The sequence below is a fragment of the Protomyctophum bolini genome, assembly GCF_963924005.1.
Source record: "Protomyctophum bolini genome assembly, chromosome: 23".
In the NCBI taxonomy this organism is placed as follows: domain Eukaryota; kingdom Metazoa; phylum Chordata; class Actinopteri; order Myctophiformes; family Myctophidae; genus Protomyctophum; species Protomyctophum bolini.
The window spans coordinates 1,338,656-1,361,387 of record NC_137884.1 but is presented as its reverse complement, the minus strand read 5'-3'; the positions used below and the strand labels follow the sequence as shown (position 1 = coordinate 1,361,387).

At 42.7% G+C, this 22,732-nt stretch overlaps 3 protein-coding genes across 3 annotated transcripts in view; 2 read left to right on the top strand and 1 right to left on the bottom strand.

Moving 5' to 3' along the window:
* Nucleotides 1-22,732, top strand: part of irak3 (interleukin-1 receptor-associated kinase 3) — a 297,236-nt gene that overhangs the window by 179,680 nt on the left and 94,824 nt on the right. The window lies entirely within an intron of this gene.
* Nucleotides 15,645-17,795, bottom strand: LOC308310595 (CCR4-NOT transcription complex subunit 10-like; the record flags this gene model as incomplete). Its single annotated transcript, XM_080756980.1, has 1 exon — nt 15,645-17,795. The coding sequence occupies one exon, from the start codon at nt 17,793-17,795 to the stop codon at nt 15,645-15,647; it is 2,151 nt and encodes a 716-aa protein (XP_080613106.1).
* Nucleotides 20,065-22,732, top strand: part of tbc1d22a (TBC1 domain family, member 22a) — a 109,386-nt gene continuing 106,718 nt past the window's right edge. Inside the window, 1 exon segment of the mRNA XM_080757705.1 lies at nt 20,065-20,254. Coding sequence (XP_080613831.1) covers nt 20,193-20,254 — 62 coding nt within the window. The 5' untranslated portion in view covers nt 20,065-20,192.

Below are 22,732 nucleotides of genomic sequence, written 5' to 3'. Positions count from 1 at the left end.
ATCAGCCACATACTCCCACAGGGTGGCAATTTATACCACTTAGGCGAAGACAGTGTGATACGACTGATAGAAGACAATGAGAGAAAGGGAGAGAGATAGAGCAAGGGCTTAGCCAATCAAATATCCATCTCTGTCACCGTTCTGCTTGCAGCAGACTATGAAAAAGCAATCCACTGCACCACGTCTATCATTTATCATCGCCATTGTCATGATCATCTCTCTCTCTCTCTCTCTCTCTCTCTCTCTCTCTCTCTCTCTCTCTCTCTCTCCTCTCTCTCTGTAAATGTAGATGATGTCCTGATGAGGGCAGTAGAGGACCTGGTATCGTTACCCATCTGTTGAAGTGTCATAGCAGAGCACATACTGTACAGTAGCCTACACATCAAAAACGTTGGTCATTTAGGCAGAAGTAGCTCTGCTACATCACAGGTGCACTTGACTTTATTTAGCCACTTAATTGGAGCCTATAGAGTTCCTAATGTGGATCACCATGAGCACTTTGCTAAAATAGCAGATCTACACGCTCACAAGTCACAATGAATTGTGTCGCGATGCGGTTAACTTGCAGGTTTGGTTATTTTCGGTGAAGTGATATGGGGTCCTATTTTCGTCAGTGCTAAAACCCCTTATCTCTAAACTCGTTTGCTTTTTTAAGGGGTGCTAGCCCCTTCTATAAACAGCTTTTGTCCCCACACGTCTCAAGTTTTGCCATTGATGATGAGCGGAGAAATGACGTCAGAATTCCGCTAAATATGACGTAAATTAAACATCAAACATTAAACATCGCGCCATTGCCATTGAAGGGGACATTTGCGTCATCCCGCCAATCACAGGAAACAGGCGTTCTGATTGGCCAATGGCCAGCCCAGTATAGTAGATGATGCATGATGATGAGAGCTGATAATTCCGCTATAGCCTAAATATGAAGTAAATTAAACATCGAAACATTAAACGCCATTGACATTGAAGGGAAAACTTATGTCATATGTAGACATCTGTGCAGTGCTGTGGGTGCTCTGTGCCCTTCAGCGCCACCAGAGCACTCCACAGCACCTCTCAACACACCTGTCTCCCAGTTACAACCTCCCCACCTGAGTGCCGTCTGCAATCAGCTGATGAGCCTTATACAAGAGCCAGCGCTGTCTGCAGCTCGGTGCCAGTTGGTCTCCAGTCTACGGTTGGTAAAGTTAGACAGCCAGTCCTCAGTGCCTGAGTTAGACAGTTTAACGTCACGCCACTATAGGCCCGTTACTGTGCTTTGTTCTCCCCTCTGTGGATAGATAGATAGATAGATAGATTTCTTTATTTTTGTGTCATGCACCAAAGGCGCCCAGCCCACATGGGCTTACAGGACACACCATATCATTGCATTCACTTGCCACTGACTCACCTCTCCTCTCCAGTGTTTCCGGGACCCAAGCTCTGTGGAGCAGCCTATATGGACCCCTGCACTTCCTTTTTCCCCCGAGGTTGTGAATAAAATCCACCCGGATGGGCTTTAACACTGCATTGCCTCTCCTTGTTGTGCATTTGGGTCACACCGCACTCGAGTCATAACAACTATGGGTTTAACCCATTGAAACAGGACAAAGCGTTCATTTTGGATTTTATCGTCATAATATTGCAACATTATGTTTTTTTTCCTGAATTTAGTGGTGCTGAAAGAAAGCAGATACGAGCTCACGCAGAGTCTCACTTCGTGCCGCTCTGCAAGCTTCTAAATCTGTTAAAAAAGCATTATTTTTTTGTCCTTGGCACAAAAAGGTTCAACTAAACTACTGATTTAGAAGGCCTGCAGGTCTTAATGGGTCAAGTGGTTAATTGATGATTATTGTGTTCTTCTCTGTCTCAGTGAGGCTGGATTCCTGGCTTGAGACCACACATTCTGGGTGAGAAAAGCTGGCACTGGGACTGCTTTCGCCATCAACACAGCATTCACACTGGGGCACAGTGGGTACTGTATTAATGGCACTATAATCCACTGCTCCTAATGTGATGGGTTAAATACAGAGGACACATTTTATGTATGGCGTCGTGTAATAGAACACATTGCCTCACCATTCGTTGTTGTGAGCTTGTAGATCTGCTATATTAACTCAATGCATTTTACTATAATATAGTAAAATGCGAATGCGAATTCCATTTGATAGAATGCGTAATACATATTATGTATTACGCATTCTATCAAATGGAATTCGCATGGTCTGAGCCTCAGACCACACCTCCACCCGCAAATATATAGGAGTCGGCATAATGTATAGTGGGTTTAGTGTGGCTGCAAGATTACGGATAGTGGGAGGTTCTAAACCCGCGCTATATGCGGGTAAGGTGGGGACTTCCCTGTGGTCCGACCTCCCGTTAGTTCGACCATGCATTAAGGTTAATGGCGGACATGCCCAAATTGTGTTCCAGTGGATCCAATGCAGTTCTTATTTGGTCACAAGCTTTTCAAAATAGTTTTCATTGGTTAAATATTTATAAACCCCACAAACAGACGTAACCACTTTGAACCTTAATTGCATCCCTACTGTATTTTTCGGCATTTTTCAAAAACAGAGACGGAACATATAACTCGTTGTGCAGCTTTTACTCTTGACATTCTTTTCTCACTTCATTTCTTTCCCTTTTCTTCTTCTTGCCTGGGTTTAATACCATTAATAATCTGAGCAGAATGCTGGCCGGCTCGCAAAGACAATGATTAGCGTCGAGGAAGAGCCCATAAACTGACGGACTTAATTAAAGGGGAGTAGTCTTTCAACAGTGGGAGGGCTATTAAATTAGCAACATTGTGGCTCCATGCCTCACTGACAAAGTACAATGGGGCATGAAATAATATGAGGCAGGCACATTGGTGGTACACAGATCAGAAGGGACTATAACATGGAAGCTTTAGTTTCAAAGCCGTAAACATTCATTGCAGCAGGCTTTTTGGTGACACCTCTGGTAACACTGTTGTCATTACAGTGTGTGTCTATAGAGCATCGCAGTCCCGCCCCCCCCCCTCGAGAGACCTGGAAAATAAGTTCCCGTTCATTTTCCTCATAGACTTTTCATAAATTATTTATTTAAAGACGTTTACGCCGCGGACAAAGCCAACTCTTGTCGTGACAAATCGTGACAAGAGTTGTCCAAACAAATAATTAGAAAGTAGAAAGAAACTTTTTTTGTTGTTTTTTTGTTTGGTCATGATTAGTCACGACTCGAGTTGGCTTCGTATGACGCTTAAAAGGTCTTTAAATAAATACTTTTTGAAATGTCTATGGGAAAAATGCATTGGGATTCATTTCCTGGGCCTGGCGTTGTCATGAAAGGGGACGGGACTGCGACGCTGCTCAAAATGAACGTTGCAGATTCTTAGCTTCTGGGATATTTTGGAAAAGAAACAGCAGTGTTGTCAGAAATGGCATGTTTAACTTAATTACACTCACCGCCATTGATGAAAATTTTCATCAAATCCAATCCAGCGGTTAATCGGCAATGATGTGAATCTACATCAAGTGGTCTTTATAGTGCCCCTGTTGAAGTCATCCGGTTTAATCATAATGGTTTGACTAAGTAGCACCAACGACTGAGCTAGCCTTCTTCACCGCAGCTTATTCAGTCTGTTAGTATATCCCTGATGCTTTGATAATTAAAGTTGTGACCTTGCAGGTTACTTTCGCTAACTGTTTGTCACAACTGCTCTAGGGGTGAAAGAAAACTAAGTAGTAAATACAGGACAGACAATAGAGAGGAGGCTAAGAGGGGATAGTATAAAAGTTGGCGGACAGGAGAGAAGGCAATTTTGAAAAAGTGTTTTGTCAAATGCCCCTGTCGTCTCGCTGCCTGTCAGGGAGAGACTACAGCTCTGTTCCGCTCTCAGCTTTGTTCTACTTCAGAGACTCTTGCTTGGTCCTTCCACTCTCTCTCTCTCTCTCTCTCTCTCTCTCTCTTTCTCTCTCAATGCTGAGAAAACAGCCGTTCATTCCACATCAGGCTCGCTTTATGAGTTATTTTGCAATGCGCGGTGGCTAGCTTCCTTAAGAAGCTTGCTTTCTGACTAGGCCATGAATACACTTAGTGACGTCTAACTCCTCGTTTCCTCTCTGCTGAGCACAGCTGGCACAAGATGCAGATTATTAGCTGAGCTCTATGTGGCTAAGTGTCCCGCTCGGCCGCTCCCCAAATATCAACTACCTCATCAGTGGTTCTCAAACTTTTTCACAATGAGGCTATTTTTTAACAATCTTTGAAAATCTTTGACAAATATTTAAACTATAAACAATAGGGCTATCACATCATTATCATGTATGCGAGATCCCAGACCATATCTTGCATCGCAACATATTGATAAGATGTAGGTAATGTGTGCTTTCTATATCAACAAAAATAACTTATCATGTGGGTATGTTTTTTTATTGATTCTGTACGAATTGTTTGATTTTGTACATTTAATTTTGTTACATTTTCAAATGTTTGAACGGCAGTCCTCACGGCGCCACCATCTCGCTCATGTAATTTCCGCCTTCTTCTATGGTGACAGTAATATAATATGCCTCATTTGCACAAACGGATAGAGTATGGTGAAGGTGAAGGAAGCATACAACATTGCCGATCTACACACAGTTGACTATTTTTGGCGAAGACCTCTAAAGTGAACACGAGAGCGCCTAGTAGGCCCTATACTATACTATACTATACTAAAGTATAGGTTTAAGACAAGTAGTTAAAGAAATTCAACACTGTTAAAGGTCTGAAAATGATAAATGCCATACAAAAAAGTGGATCTAATTTAGATGAACACAAACATTGCATCATTAATAATACACACTCAAAGACAACAGTGACAGAGATATACAAAGTCATAGAGTGCAGTGCACTGCTGGGACCTTGACTGCATTTGTACTATTCATAGTGTACCATTTTTCGGGATCTATACCGTGACTGCATTTGTACTATTCGTAGTACAATCTTTTGGCTTGCAGCGACCACACATTGTTTCTCCAGGGACATTGTCCATGCTAAACCCCTTATGTTTACTATTTTTACAAACATTTTAAAATAGTTCAACCAGCCGATCTATATCGACACGTTGAGAGATTGTAGAAAATGTTTGTAAAAATAGTAAAAAAAAAGAAAAAAAGAGAGTACCATACATAGCCAACTGCAATTTTCTTTTTTTAAGTGAGGGGCTCCCACTGTGGCTGCCACATATAGCTACTGTATGGCAGAGGTCACTTTCATTTTTGGCAGATTCACTGCCACTATACATGTTCCGAAACGTGAATGCATTGTGTTATTGTATAAAACGAAATTAGTTACAAGATGTATTTAAATTGGCCACATTATACTGGTCATTTAGTGCCCTAAATATTAAAATCCATAGACTTGGCTGGCAAACGATTTACATCACGAGTGCTCTAAACAAAACAAAAAAGTCCATAGACGTGGATGCCACATGATGTAATCTTCAAAAAGCCATGCATTGGAGGCAAAACTGCTCTATACAAATCCAGAGGTTTCATTTACCCATACGGAACAATTTGTATACCTCTGTATATACGCAACACTGAAGACTTTGCACAGTGCGAGGAGGGGGTGGTTTTTATTAGGCGGGATGTAAGTTAAGGAGACATTGCTGTCATAAAGTTATCTAATGGGATGTGGCTCAGGGCCCAGGGCCACCATCAACGCTACTCGGGCCTAAGAATGACGGATAAGAGACCATGCCCGCCTGGAGACAAATGTTCAGTTTGACATCAAAGTTCCCAGCTGGAGCAGTGATAACCCATTATCTCTCTCTCTCTCTCTCTCTCTCTCTCTGTGCGTGTAAATTAAGGCTTCTCTGTCACCGTTTGATCATCCTCAATGGCCCGTTTGGGCCACTGCCACTGCAAGAGGAGAGAGAGAAAGAGAGAGTATAGGAAAAGGGAAGAAGGGTAATAAGGGGAAACAATAGGACGAACAGAGAGAGAGGCATTTAAAGAGAGTTGACAGAGAAATGTGGCCGCGGGGCACGGGGTGACTGAGTCTTTCAACACACAGCGGCGATCCCTCCTCTCCTTCAGAGAAAACAACTTCCCATGTACTAGTATATATTTCAAGTCAAATCATTGTCCAGTGTCCACTCTTCTTCTTATCTCATAACAGGTCCAGAAGTCTGTTTATGAAAAGTGTAAGAAAATAGCGACGGTCTTCTAAAGCAAGGGTCGACCACTTAAGCCCTATAGCCGACCTATGACTCACAATGTGTGTTGCGGTGACAGAGGAGAAACAGCTCGCGAACGAGAGAAAGTGTTCCCCCCCCTAAAACATGATCATCAGGTAGGCTACTATGATTATACTAGGAGGAAGATTTTTTTTCAAAAACATGTACAGAAAGAATTTAAATGATGTTCATATGTGGTCACACCCACCAGTTAATTAAGTATTCTTGGTTTTCACCTTATAGCACCACTCACCTGAACTTGTTGTTAACGATAAGCTGACAATGGGGGAGGGGTTAGGGGAGGGGCTAGGGTTATGATGATGTCACTGAAGTGTTATATTTTGATTGGGCAAGGGGAGATATATTTGAATATTCTACCCACACCTGGGGCTCTATATTAGAGTAACGTTAACTCCATAGACATACAGAACAGAACGTATACACAAATCACACAGCACTCCATCTGTAAAGGTCACATTGCTGTGAAGTGCACTCCGCCGCTGAACCAACGCGCTGTGTCTGTCGAGCGTGTTCTCCCCCCGTCCAGACTGAGCACAGCGCATAACGAGTCTAGCGACGCCTCGCTCTCCGAGCACTGTCCATTATTTCTGCGGGAGATTACAGTGATTTGAGAAATGCCAGCCTAGCGCGCCGACTGTGATGTTGGCACTTTTGATTGATAGAGTAAAGGCCGACCCCAGTGGGAGAGAGCACCTCGTTGCTCCCGTGTCTCAGCCACCGAGCCACATGACGCGCTGGTCACCTGGAGGACAAGGTTACTCACAGCGCGGGGGCCGACCACACTTTATACAACGGGAGGAGGGACTGCATAACAAGATTGATCGTACGAGACTTTAATTCATCATTCGTCTTTTAAAACCCTGGAGCTATAGGAGTCTTCAACAGGGGGCCCGGGATCCCTAGGGGGGTCCTCAGACTTATACTACAGGGGGCTGCCAAATCATTCTGTCATATAGGAACGTTCTTTGTCGGTTTTCTTTCCACATTAGCCACTTCAACCATATATCCCTGTTCTGGTGGTGTTAAAATAGACGATCTACAAGCTCACTATTTTTGGGCAAATAGGTGGACAGACAAAAAGAGCAGACCTAGTAAGTAGCCTACAAGTTGTTTAAGTGGGCTATTGGAGGTTTAAGTGCTCAAGTGCCTGAAAATGCACCTTGGAGGACAACTTAGTTTTTTTCCACCCATGGCAGGTGGCATTGACTACGAAAACCTACATCTCCCGTCTGTCAGTTAGTCACCCATGCCTCCATATATATGGTCACGCCTCCATACATGGTCACGCCTCGCGACATCACGCCTCCATATATGGTCACGCCTCGTTACATCACGCTTCTTGACACGTCACACCACCATATATGGCCATCTCCATAATATGAAGATCACGACACTGACCTCATCTAACCCTGGATAACCGAGAGGACTGGATCATCACCTATAGATCTGGAGCCGGCCAGCAACTCTACATCTGACTTCAAACCTCAAACCCTTAGATCTCCATACGTCCTGTTCTGACATTCCATATGTGTCATGTCTCACCACCTGTCTTGAGGAGATAAAGGCATGGATGAGCAACAGTAGCAAAACTGAAGCCCTTCTTGTTGGCACACCACACCAGATTCATTCATGCCCCATCTCACCTTCGACGGCCAGGTTAGCCCCTTCTCCTCAGTCACAAACTTGGGTGTCAAGTTTAATCCTCACCTGACATTCAATGACCACATAAAGCATCTGTGCAGAACCACATTCTATACCATCTCAAAAACATCTCCAAACTCCGCCCCCTTCTAACCCAGTTAGATGCAGAGAAGCTCATCCATGCCTTTATCTCCTCTAGACTGAACTATACTCTTCATTGGGATTCCTGGCAAAAATGTACAGAAGCTGCAGTACATTCAGAACAGCGCTGCAGCCAGGGTCCTAATGAGAGTCGGCAAACATGACCAACATAACACCCGTCCTCTTCCCACTGCACTGGCTCCCCATTACAGCCAGGATCGACTACAAGATCCTGCTGATCACATAATACAACTGCATAAATGGACACACCCCTCCCCTACCCCTACAGAAACGAATCAACCCTCCAAAAACAACCTCCACCCATACCCTCAGATCGGCAAACACATTTCTGCCCCAGGTCCCTGATACCAAACTATACGCACCATGGGGGACTGGGCCTTTTGCTCGGCAGCACTGCGCCTTATATGGAACAGCCTCCCCATGGACTTGAGAGTGCCGCAGACTGTGGAATGTTTTAAAACAGGCCTGAAAACGTGTTGAACTTTGCACTGTTTTTGCACTGTTTGCAAAAACTGTTTTTTGCGAACGCAGTGAGCACTTACTATGAGACCTAGCAGATCATGTCTGTCTGTCTGTGTGTCTGTCTGTCCCGCTTTTGTGCCCATATATGGAGCTGAGTGATTACGTCACCATGACTCAGCCATAACCATATAAGGAGTCCCCAAAGCAGCTATACGTCCAAAACCCAAATATGTACGAGCTGCGTTCGCTTCCCGCGTTTGCGCGTCTTACTGGTTTCTATGATTGATTATATGTTTTTAACCATGTAGCACTCTGGGATTCCCTGTGAGTGAAAAGTGCAATACAAATAAAAATCATTATTATTATTATTATACAGTATGTTGATACTGTTGATTACTGACTTTGATTGTAAAAACTAAACACGTTTATGTGTTTAAAAAGTGTTACTGGCGATTAAACATGTTCTTCTGTTTATAATCTAAACACTGTGACACGTTTAAAAAGTGTTACAAATAAGTGTTTAATACTGTTTATAACCTAAACGCTTGGGTTTAGTGTGTAGATAGCATTTTATGTCGACTTAGATAGCATTTTAGACAGACTTATGGCTCGTTACGTAAACAGCACTAGAATAGCATTTTATGTAGTCATATAGCACTTTATAGTACACATGTATAATATATAATATAGTATAGTACTGTATGTATAGTTGACATAGATACTCCACTGTTACGTTCTTAGCTTATACACGATTCATGATTTATTTTTATGTGATGTATGACATGCTTTTGTTTTTGCTTAAATGTAAGTCGCTCTGGATCAAGAGCGTCTGCTAAATGCCTAAATTGTAAATGTAATGTCCTGGGGTTTAGTAGGCCTAAATAACAATAAAGAAATCGCTGAAGCCATATACTGATCTATGTAATCTATCTAATCTATGAAAGCGTTTAATCTGCGACATAATGTTATACAATACGGGGGTCCCTGCTTAATCTCTCCTTCAGATACGTGATCCTTGGTTTGAAAAACGTCGACCCCTGGGCCCTGGAGTGTTATTTTGGGCCCTGCCCTGGAGTTTGCAGTTTACATTTGCAGTTTACATCCAATTTGCATCCAATTTACAGTTTACATCCAACATCTGTCCATATCTGGATAGTTGATTTCACTTTGCCTTCCTGTTATTCAACTTGGTCCTTGTTCCTTAATTTCCTCTCTTTTCTTTGTGTGGGTGAAAACACATTTTCACTCACTTTTTACACCTGCAATTGTATCTAATCTATACATTCCTCTCCATGAATAAATTACATCTCTGTCTGTCCACGGTTTCATTATCCAAATCTCCATATCTGCAGAAATGGAGTTTGGGATATGACTGACTGTCATATTTGCGAACACAGTGATTGCGAACGCAGTGAGCACTTACTATGAGACCTAGCAGATCATGTCTGTCTGTCTGTCTGTGTGTGTGTCTGTGTGTCCCCCCTTTGTGCCCATATATGGAGCTGAGTGATTTGTTTGTGATTGATGCAACACACTCCATATTTGGACGTATAGCTTTGGGGACTCCTTATATGGTTATGGCTAAGTTAAAAACTTAACTTAAAAATAACTTAACTTAAAAAAATAACAACTTAAAAATAAATCTTAAAAAAACCCAAATATGTACGAGCTGCGTTCGCTTCCCGCGTTTGCGCGTCTAATATGTTAATGCAAGGGACATCTGCTGCAGTGCTGCTGCTGCTGCTGCAGAATGGGTCAGTCTTGCCCAAATATAACAGTTCCACAGGCACCGGCAGACTATCCTTCAGATACTATAAAGAGGGTAAGAAATAATTTGCTATACTTTAAAAAAAAGATGATGGTTAATCAAGCCTGAGCTCCTCAGGTGGGTTGTTCTATTGTCGAGGAGCCCCAACAGCAAAATTAAGACCATTTGTGTTCAAGCCTTGACTCGGCAACAACCTCCAGGTACAAGGCTGCACTCAGGCACAGTTTAATCATTCTGAATTGTAATTAGGAGCCACGGCCATTAAGTGTCTTTAGTAGGCCTACCCATTAAGTCCTAAGGCCTTCTAAATCAGTAGTTATCAAAAAGTCTCGTGCCAGGGACCCCCAACGGCTTTTTGTCCGCAGACCCCCATCTGAAAATGCTTTGTGCCAGGGACCCTGAATAGTTTTTAACTCAAATATTTGCTTCTGGAGGTCCCTTGCACGAATCATTTTCAGGTGTGGGTCTGCAGCCAAATTCATATAATTTCTGGGGTCCATAATGCAAAGGTTTGAGAACCACTGGCCTAGAGGAATAATCAGCTCTTGAACAGCTATTAAAGTACACAGTAAAATCTTGAAATCGATACTAAATCTGACAAACAACCAGTATAGGGAAGTTAAAAGTCTCTTGATTTTAGTTAGAACTTAGAATTATAGGTTGAGAATGTTTGGCAAAATGTAGCAGCAGTGAAAATACTGTCTTAAATCCTTGCTTAGGAAATGGAAAAGAAATGCATCAAGTTGGCCAAACTATAGCCTCTCAGTACCATTATTAAATCTGTTGAAGGTTATGCCTGTTCATGTATATTTAATACAGTTATATTCCTGAGTAGTTCTTTCCCAACTCTGTCCCATAGCAGTGTGTGACTTTGCACTTTTTTGCAAACTAAAATTGTCAGCTCGGAGCCAGAGGAGCATGTCAGTGGGCTTAAAGTAACTTTACAGAGGAGCCAGAATACTTTTTATGTACCCCGATGATTCAATTTAGTTGAGAAATTGTATACTTTACATGCTGAAATAGATCTAATTTAAAGCTTATACATTTGATTCATAGAGCCCATTCTCAAACCCGTAGCCGCCAGCCAGCCACAGACAAATATGGAGAATATTCAAGACATGCATGTCAAATTAAATGTATACAGAAAATAAGCCCTGGCGGAAAGCAATAACCAAACTGGAAATGCACTCTATTGAGCTGCCAACTTAATTGCGCCAGCGTGCAAGTACTGCGCTCCCAACTTGAAACCTATCTTAGTTATCTCAACATCAACAACCAATAAGGGACCACCGAGGACACGCCTACATACCCACATACCCACATACCCATTAACATTGAAACATATCTTAATTACGTCACCATCAACAGCCACCATTAGGGACCACCATGGACAGGTCTACATACATACAGTACATACGCAGCCGGCCACAGTATTTGCACACTCTGCTTGCGCAAGTAATAAACAAAGCTAAACCTGTACTTACTTTTAACTATAACCTCCAAATCATAATTACTATCAAAAGCTGCTGTTACAAGAAGCTGGCGCCAGTATTTTTCTCTAGTATTTCTCTTTTGGATCTTGAGCTAAAAAGCCCTATAAGGGCTACACCAAAACTCTTTGCAATCCGCGTCGAATAGCGGCCTTGCTTGTGTGGATTGCCTTGTGTGGAAACACCAAACACATCGTGAATAATAAATGCGTCCGCCATTCCCATGCTTATACCAACACTCACTATTGCCATTACATAGTCGGGTGTGATGGATGACATGCTATATAACACAGAATCACATCATCACGAGCCTCTCCCACCTCGGCCTTCGCAGAGAAAAGGGTGCCCGGGCCGGGTGCCTCAGCAAAGATATATTCTCCGACTATCAGCAGCTCATTTTTTATTTAAATGTTAATGTAAAGCCACTGACAGGGACCTACCGATCACCTCGACCGAGATGGAGTCACTGTGAAACGGCAGGGAAACTTTTTGCTGTAAATCTGCTTCCCCGTGCTGCTTTCCCCCCGTAGGGATTGATGTACACCAGCAAAGCGTTTCGGGCGGCTGTCTGCAAAGTGACAGGCTGGGTAGAAGAAGGGAGGGGTGTTGTGGTGAAGAGGGTGTCGCTTCGTTTTTGTGTAGATGTCTCTCTGAAAACCGTGGAAAGGCATAACTGACTGCAACTCCATGAAGTTTTCATTAAGCTGAGAAACTGTCTTAAAATGCTCCATTAAGCTGACTTGTCACCCAAGCCCACCCCCATATAACTAAATAGCTGGGTTTATTGGCTATGGGAGGAACAAGAAGGGATTCAAAGGCACTGCATCACTCAGAGATAAACAGACAATTTGCTGCTGCTCAGAGTACTAGATGATTATGTTCATGGTAGTGGCTGAAGATTTCATTTGCGTGAACAAAGTAGGATACAAAATTGCCTGAAATGGAAATGAATGGTTTGGGCATCTGGTTAGGATGCCTCTCGGACGTTTCCCTAGGGAGGTCCTCGAGGCACGTCCCACTGGGAGGAGACCCCGGGGCAGACCAAGTCTGTCCCGGGGTCTGGAGCTCTCTCTTGCCCCCCGCGACCCGACTACGGATAAGCGGTTGAAGATGGATGGATGGATGGATGGATGGATGGATAGATGGAAATTAATGGTCGGGAAGTGTTGAATTAGTATGGTGCTTTATATGCTTTGGCGATAAGACAACTAAGATCAGAGTCAAACTCGAGCTACCTGGCCTCAACGCTCTTCACATGGTGGCATGCCAACTAACAGGATCGCCTACACTGGACCAGTAACAGTAATTCTTGTTCTCCTTTTTTTTTTCATCTCAAGGATCTCCATTTAAAAATAATTGTGCCAGGGACCTCCAGAAGCAAAGATTTGAGTTAAAGAATTGTACATATTTCCGCACTGCAACTTTTCAGTACTAGTAAGCCTGCAGTTTTTATTAGCTTGTATTCCCCATCCATGATGTCACTGGAAGACGGTTTCTGAACTGCCCACAGCCCTCCTATGAGACACAGACCGAGTAGAAAAAAATTGCACAATTTTTTCATGATTATTAGTGAGGACCTATTATATGAAGATAGGTTGAAAAGTGGTGAAGTCGTCCTTTAACTGTCTATACTACAAAAATGCAGGGAATGTGTTGTTGTTTTGCAGGATACAGTAGGCCTACATAAAAACCCTTGTGAGATCATAAACTTTCCGTAGCCAAGCAAACCGCCTCCCTATACCCTGATATTGGACTGAACTCCAGATTTTTTTTAAAAGGGGAAAAAAAGCTTTACTTGCTCACCCAGCTAGAGAGAAGCCATTGGGGAGAAAGATGTCACTTGTACAGAGACTACTACATAATCACCATCACTGTGTCCCCAACCCAAAAGAACCAATTCACTCCTTGTATTGATCCAAGCTCCGAGTATACAACTTTAGTGAAAGTGCTGCCAGTGACGCAGTCTAAATTTGTAACCATTTGAGATACTTTTTGTATGTTTTCGTTCATCTTCATTCATCTGCTGCATTATGGTCTGTCTCTCTCTCTCTCTCTCTCTCTCTCTCTCTCTCTCTCTCTCTCTCTCTCTCTCTCTCTCCCCATTGTGCTGAATCCTACTATTCCTCTATGCAGTAGAGTGCATATATGGGCCTGGGTAGACACAGTAAATTGGTAAACAAGGTTTTCTGGTTTTCTCTCATGCACAAAGTGTTTGCCAAGCCAAAGCAAGCAGATAATAGAGGATAGGTCAGATCTATTGTAGGTGTAGCTGGAGTAGCTTTTTACTGCACCAGAGATCCATCGTCCACTATACAGCCCACGTATTCATTGTTGATACAGGATTAGAGTAATGAGAGTACAAATGAAACCCTTTGCTGGACCTATAAGAGTCAATTTGGTTATATTTGTATTTTGTACACTTGCAGAGTTACCAATCATTTAGCCTCTGTACCCAGGCTTTTTTAACCAATTATTTAGCTGGGGACCCCATAGAACCCCCTCAATCTTTAAAAAAATAGCAGATCTACAAGTTCACAACAAGTCTTCTAGCTTGCAAAAATAAATTACCACCCACTATTCCTGCAGGAAAGTTACAAAAAATAACAATAATAACTTGCCTAACGATGTGACTGGTATATAGGCATGTTTCTGAACTGTCCACAGCCCTATGAGAGTGAGACACAGACCGAGTAGAGAAATATGGTCTACCATTTTATGATGAGCATTAGTGAGGACCAATTATATGAAGAGAGAGGTTGAACTTGGTGAAGTTGTCCTTTAAGTACAAAACTGGAGAAAAATGTATTTAGTTTCTTTCTGCAACTGAACATCACCAACCAAGTGCATGGGACTTGGACTCAGTGAAGGGAGACAGGCTATCCAAGGACACTTGTCAAGTGCAAGACGATCACTGCAGAGCAGACAGCTATACTGCTATTTTGATGGACTACCTCCCTTTTGTACTCAGATAAACAAATATTAAACCCTGGGGGTTGCAATAATGCCAGCCATCACTGGCTGCCTTATAGTGGCATTATGTAATCCATTTTAAATTGTGATTACCATCTCTTATTTATAAGAAAGCTTTCTCAAAACAAAAACGAAAAGGACTTCATCAGAATATCCTCCTCAATGTTCAATAAAGCAGCTAGCTAATCATTAGCTAATGCTTGCATTTGCAAAAGTAGTTGAGTAGCCTACTTAATTAATGATCTATTTGAGCACAATTTAGCATTATTATTATGGCATCGCAAGCCATCTCATATATGATGAACACCACAATAATCAGTGTCCAGTTAAATCACAGTAGAACAGTATATCATGCTTTTTCCAGTACACTTTACCACTGTAGAAATTAGGCATTTTAGGCACACATGGCAATACAGTGAAGAATAGATGCTTGCAAATTATTTTACTACATGCCATCGCTGCCTGCCGGAAACTTACTTACTTACTTACTTTTTCAGGGAATAGAGTGTGTTCAATTATCTATTCACTATAGCTCTTGTTAATATACTTGTTATTTGTTAAATATTTACAGAACCCAGACAGACTTACTGTATGATAATAACCATGTTAAACATGGTACAGTATGCCTATTTTGAGCATTATAGTCATTGGTATTTTTTTTATAGTGGAAAATAACCACTCTACAAGCACACAACATGTCACATTGCATTGTGAGCTTGTGGATTGGCTATTTTCTTGGAGGAAAAAAAAACATAGGATGAATTAGATATCATAATAGCGTGTCATTTCATGGTAAATGCCATTATCCAAAGCACTTTACAATGTGCATTTACCCATGCAAGACACTGCGACCTGCTCATTGGTATATTTAGAGTTTCCGTGTCTTCACGGACACTCTGACACTCACCGGGAACCTTGCTTCCGATTCCCAAGTATGGCCGCTCTACCTCCTGAGCAGCCCATTGTTGGAGAACGTATCATGCGTGAAGGATGAAGGCATCTGGATATGATGAATGGGCTGGCCAGACTTCCGTGTGTCCGGGGAAGCTGTCTGGAGTGACTTGGGGAGGAGTTGGTTCTGTTTTATGATCCGCAGGGCCTGTTGTGTGTTCCCATTCTGCAACTCTATATAAGCTCCCAGTAGGATGGCTTGGGGAGGAATCTCCTTTGGCTTCACCATGGAGGAAGCCTGGTGCAGGCACTTGCTGGCCATCTCATACTCACCTCTTAAACTGTAAGCGCTGCCCAGGTTGAAGAGCATCATGGCTCGGGCGGAGCTTACACTGCTGGGGTAACACAGAGGCGTTTGCTTCCCCGAAGACTCGACAGGTTCGTCGCCTTTGTCCCATCCTTGGTCCCGTTTGCTCGTCAGTGTCACGTCGGCGACGTTCTCAGGGTTGAGGTGGGCGATGGCGTTTGAGATCCTGTCCAGGGAAATGAGTGCCTCTGCGGCATAAAGGTGACCCAGAAACTTGAGGGATCCTGAGACGTTAGTTTGTTGATGGAGATTTTCTGCATGTTTTAGGACCATGAGGTTATCTCCCAATGCTAAAGCCACGTAGGCACTGCAGACCAGTATGGAACACCTGATGTTCTCTACTTCTTGCTGTCTCAGAAGTGATGACGGGGCTGCAGACAGGAACTGATCTGCCTCCTGGTCTTTTCCAATGCAGTAATCGCTGTACTCTCTGCCGCTCTCCATGCTCCTCGATTGGTCGGAACCTTTGGAGACGTTCCCAGCCTCGGTTTCCTGGTGTTCGGGAAGGAGAAATAGAGCATTCCGCAGACAGATGGTGGCAAACTCCATGCTTGCCACTGGTATGGCTGCTGACTGGCCTTCACTATGAGTAATATTTTGGGTAGACGGTGAGGCCAGGGTGATATTACTCGACAGACCCTGTTTCCCTGAAACCCCCTTGTTTGCGGCAATGCAGCACTCCGCCAGTCGTAACCAGAGTCGAGGGTTTGAGTGGTAAACCTGTATTGTCACCATTAGACACTCAAACGCTGCCAGGGGCCTTCCAATGTGTAGTAGCTGAATACCACAATTATACAGCAGCTCATAGCGTTTGTTGGAAAGTAGGGCACGCATTGGGATACCTGCAAAGGACTCAGACTGTCCATTGCTGCCACTTGTCCCTAGCTGTGCACTAGCGTGGTCATTCTCTTTCAGGGCCTTCTTGAGGTAGAAAATGCCTAGGTTGTGTTTTCCCATTGCAAAGTGTATGCAGCCCAGATTGTTCCAGAACATGCATCGTACAGATTCGTGCGTCGTCGTGGCCCCAGGATGTTCTGCAATGTTGGAGCTGTTGAGCAGCTTCACAGCTTTTCTGTAGTTTCCCCTCAGGTACTCAAGGTGACTCTTCAGGAAGAGAGAAGGTGCAGAATTCCCTGCTGTATCCATCACATGTTTGATCTCCCTTTTACATTCCTCTGACGATTTCATGTGAATGTAGGCTCGCACTTTATAGTGGTGTATCTTTGATTTGACCACCTCCATCACAGCCATACACTCTTCCTTCTGGTTTGTTCCATCTTTGTTCCCTTGTAAAGTGAGTTTCTCCAGCTCAGCCAAGTGATAGAGAGCTTCCTTTGGCTGGAAGGTTAGCAGGTACAGATCTACCAGCAGGAAACAAACCGCATGAGCAGACTTCTCAAATGGGTCCATAATAAACTGGTCCAGTTTTGCCCCAATGGAAATGGCGTCAGAGTACTGCCGTGTGTAATAATGAATAATGGCTTGATTGAAGTTTAGAAAACTGTTTTCCATGTCATCCAAACCGTCAGCGTCTTCCACTGACATGGTGCGGACGTGGTTCTTAATTGCCATAAGACTCTGCTTCAAAGTCCATGTGGTACTTTGGCTGCTTTTGTAAAACTCTGCAATAGCTTTATTCATTGCGATCTTGTAGTCCTCTCTGTTGAGTTCCTGCAGGGTTTCAAGGTGTTTCAGAGACTCATCATATTTCCCAGCTGTGAATGCTTCAAACGCACTTGTAGCCATTTCCGCCTCTTGGTCTGACATTCTGGGGGAAGAGTTACCGTGCTTTGGCTCATCTTGGTCTGTATTGTCTATAATTTCTGGGTCCTTCATAATGATACTTAGGAGTGAGGTAATCGTAGATTGTATGGACTTGTGAGGCAATGAAGTACTGTCCCCTAAGAAACAGTATGTGCTCGCTGTGACGTCATAAGTGTACAATATAATGTATTGGTTGAATGCCTGATTCTAATTCAATCACTGACTTCAGTGGTGTGTCATATAACAGACCACGCTGTCTAATCAAAGGCTCAGAGCACCCACCTGCTGCGCTGCATTTGATTTGATAGTGTATCCAATATGACAGCCAAACAAACACACTTCATTTACAGCTAAATATTGCTCTCAATAATGTTTTTGAAAACATTTGAAGCGAGATAACCTGAATTTGATTCTATTTGATTAACACTTTTCCAGGGCAAAGGTCACAAAGGCCCAGCACACAGCAACACTTATGGAATACTTTTGTATTGTACTTTCATTCATTAAGTAGCTGTGTAATAATCGGGATAACTGCTCATTATTGAGATATAAATCCCTGACCCGTCAATTATCTCTTGAATAACGTCACTGTGATGTCATATTTACCTTCAAGTACTGATGTCATACTGATGCTATTCTGTTCAAATAGTGAACAATGAATGTTGCCGATCTGCAAGCTCACTCACGTGCAGGGTAGGATTACCAAACGGGCCTGTTGCGCCCAGGCCCAAGGGTCCCTGAGCTAGGGCTCTCTCTCTGAGGGGCTGATTAAAGCTGGATGGAGGCACGTGTCATGATGCAAGAGACACTAAAAGTCCACAGACTTGGCTGCCACATGCCGCAGTGTTGATTTCGTCGACTACCTTTTTCGCTGACGAATAGCTACTGTGACAAAAACTAAGACTAAAAGTAAATGTGTTGACAATATATTGACATCAATTCAGTGCTATATGGGATGGCATCATCCCGTGCTATGGGATGGCATCAAGGCCAGTCAAAATTCATTTTAGTCGACTAAACCAACTGTAGAATTAGTCGACTAAAGTCTTATGATATTTAGTTGACTAAAACTAGACTAACACTAAAACATTCCAGGTGACTAAAACTATTAAACTATTCAAAAGACTATGACTAAAACTAAAATCTAAATTTGCTGTCAAAAACAACACTGACATGACGTCACGTTTAGTGCCCTAAACAAACCTGCCACTGCCACTCTGTTTGTTCAAAGTGCTCTAAACAAACATTAAAAGTCCATACTTGGCTGCAATATGTTGCCATTTAGAGGGCTAGCGCTTTTGTAAATTACGTAATTTAATCATGTGGCTCAGTGGCAGCCAAGTCTATGGACTTTGTCTGTTTGATTAGAGCATTTTGACCAAACAGAGTATAGCCAAGTCTATTGACTTTTTAATGTTTGATTTGAGCATTTTTGAGGGGCGCCTACACAGGTTTAATGTTTGTCTTTAGTTCAAAGTTTGTTTTGTAAACACATTGACAATGAAGGGAAAATGTACAGTACGTCATAATGTGTCGTTTATGTCATATTGTCTCTTTATTGTTAATGGTGTTTAATGTTTTTGTTGGCACCGTTTGTTTTACATCACCATTACATCATCTAATCAACATGAGATAGAATATATTAGCGCCCCTCACTTCACACAGGTGTGATTTTTAACAAACATATAGTTTAGCCAAGTCTATGGACTTTTTAATGTTTGTTTAGAGAGTATGCAACTTTGACTTTGAGTACTGTAGTTGAGTAAACTAGAGTATGTAGTAGGCTACTTAATTTATCCACCACTACAGTGTGAATGCAAAGCACTTTGCATGCACTTACTAAATGTACAGTCTGTTTTTTGTGCAAAACTAATGCTTGGAATGGATTCAGAATCATGAAAAACCCCTAGTTTCATATGTCACATGCTACTTAAAGAATTATGAAATTTTGACTTTTTGGCCTTATATAGGATGTTATGGGTATGGTCACATATTATGCTAATAATAACTCAATTTCCCACAGGAGTTGAATTTCAAACTTTTAGTACATGTTATTATTAGACACATTTAGAAACACATTGGTGAAGAAATTTCTTGGTAACGATTTAGTTCCCAGATTTTCATAGATTTCTCTTACTATGTAGTGTAGACACAGTATAGTATAGTTGAACTGTCAGTCTGTCATCTTCGTGGGAGAGTGACGTCACCGTCGTCCAGTCCTACTCCACGCTCCGCCCAACAGACAACGGGCCTCACTTGCGATTAGCCGACGGCGACTGGCGTAAGCGTCCGTGCGGGCCAATCACAGTGCACGTTCGGCACGTCACGGTCCAACATGGCGGCTCTCTAACTTGTGTGCCGCTCGGAGGAGGGAGCTGAGGTGTAAATAAACACTCGTTTTTCCCTCACAGAGACGCAGCGTGAAGGGACAGCGGCGTTGTGCGGGGTCGTGTGCGTTCTGGACTCGTCATGTCGACGGACGGAAGCAAGAAGCAGTTCTGGAAGCGGAACACAGCCAAGGTTCCCGGCAGGTCAGTGACGTGTTCCGTTAGCCTTAGCCGCTGTTAGCTCTCTCCCTAGATTCTGACTGCTGGGGAAAACGTAGCGAACTATCTCCCATCCCACCCCCCTCGCCGACTTTCTCCGCATTACATCACAACTCCACACCATGTCGTGTGTCTTAATAACTCCAGGTCGCGAATATACAAAGACCCCAGCCCCTCTCGCGCTCTCCAACGCACACAGACAGTTTGTGTTTACGTTCCTCCCACCCAGCGGGACTCGGGGAGGCTATGTGGCTAACTCAGGGCGCTAACACTTAGCGTTAATGACAGCAGCAGAACTAACTCACTGCGCTGTCACACTTGTCATTTCATGTCATACAGTGTTTACTTTGTCAGCCACGCTTGTCCTATATGCTCAGCTGTAAAAGCCTGTGTAACACGCTGGTGTTGTATTATGGTGTAATAATAATAACAGTGATTCAACTGGTGGTGTAACAGTCATAACACTGGTATATAAACAGTTATAACCTGTGTTGTTGTGTCTAAGAGTGATGATTATATTGTTGTGAAGTTGTTTTCGTTACAGACAGTGTTGTTATGTCTGGTTGTATGAGTGTTTAATGGACCACAACCACAATGGAAACAAGCCTTTGGCTTTTTGTGTCATTCATTTGGTGTGTTTCAACTGGTTGTACTGTCTGTAGCTTAAAACATTGTCAATAAAGTATTCAGTCAATCGATAACTAGTGTTTCATGGATTAAAAGTGATAACAGCTGTAGTTAGGGGCAGGGGTCTGCAATGTTTTTAAGGCCAAGGGACCCCTTAGCTTAGCAGAAAGAGAGAGAGAGAGAGAGAAGAAGCAGGCACCCCCTACATATTGTTAATTTAATTAAACATTGTCAGTGTTTTCATGGATGGCTCCTTCATATATATTTATTTGTGTATGAGAAATGATCAAAAGGAGACCACAAAGGCAAGGCACTGATCAGTGCACCTTTTCTGGCTGAGCAGAGCCCTTTGACAAGTTTAGAATAGTTGAACCTTTTGACAAAATGTACTTAAAACGTGCGCCACTTTTGTATCGGCTGACCAATCATGACTGTAGACGAATGCAGAGATGCTTGGCCAAGCCGATGGTTTCTCTATCATGGATGAATTGCCTTCTATGACCAGCTGTCAGCCATGAAGCCACCCACCCAACGTCTCTCCTCCGCTTAAAAAGTAAAGGGACAGCTAAATGCTGAATTCAAACCAGCAGCATATACACACGAGTGACACGACCACTTTACAGAATGAGTGATATTGTTAGCTGCTAGTTTTTAATTTAAACTAGCAGCTGTAAGTGTGAATAGAGATTCAGCAACTAAATGACCTAAAATGCATGAATCCTTTATACAAAAAGCTGACAGACATGAGCTTAAATGCCTGTACATCTCTACTGCCTGCCTGTCAGCCCTCGAGCCGGGTGCAGCTCGCTCTAGCACAACTCGCTTATTCATAACTTTGGGCACGCCAAATTTATTGCATTTGGCAAATGTTCACACTGTGTGATCAGTAACACGGTTCGTATTATTCAACATGGCCATCATGGCATTGGCGATTAGTCAAAATACATCGTCATACATCATGAAGTGAGGGGCGCTCTAATCATCACACGTCGTCATACATCATCTCATTCTCTCATTCTGGGCCAATCACAATTTGTGTCATCCTTTTGTCTTCAATGTCTATGGGAATTAACTTTATCTTCAATGTTTGTGTTTACACATGTTTTGTTTACACAAGCCCTCAAACTGTCTATGGGAATTCACGTTGTCTATAATGTTTGTGTCTACACCCTAAAGGTGGACATAAAAAATCCCACCCTTGTGAAGTGAGGGGCACTAATATATTAAAGTCTAACTCATGTTGATGTAATGGTGATGTAAAACAAACGGTGGCAACACAAACATTATATGCCATTAACAATAAAGAGACAATATGACGCAATGAGGAACAATATGACGTACATTTTCCATTCATTGTCAATGGCGTTTTTTTGAAACAAACATTGAACTAAAAACAAACATTAAACCTGTATGCAGCACTAGTGTGAACTGATGACGTTATGTAATTTGAAAGTATGTCACACTATCGCCAGTTTTTGAGGGGTGCTAGCCCCTCTTTTATTCAGCTATAGTGTAGATTCTTGTCCTAACACAAACATTAAATGTCGTTGACAATGCATGGAGAATTTACATGTGTCTGAGCAAATCAACATGTTATGTCATGATGATGTACGATGATAAGAGTGCCCCTAACTTAACACGGGTGTTTAAAACAAAAAGTCCTATAGTACTAGCACTCCCCCTTATCTCCATAAAAGGTGGGAAGTGTGAACAATGAACATACCCTTTTGGTGCAAAAAAGTCATGGTGTGTTGTCTTTAGAGCTGCTCACAGCCTCACACCCTCACGTTTAAAAACACACTCAAAAAGTTGTTTTTATATTCGTCCTGTAAAGCG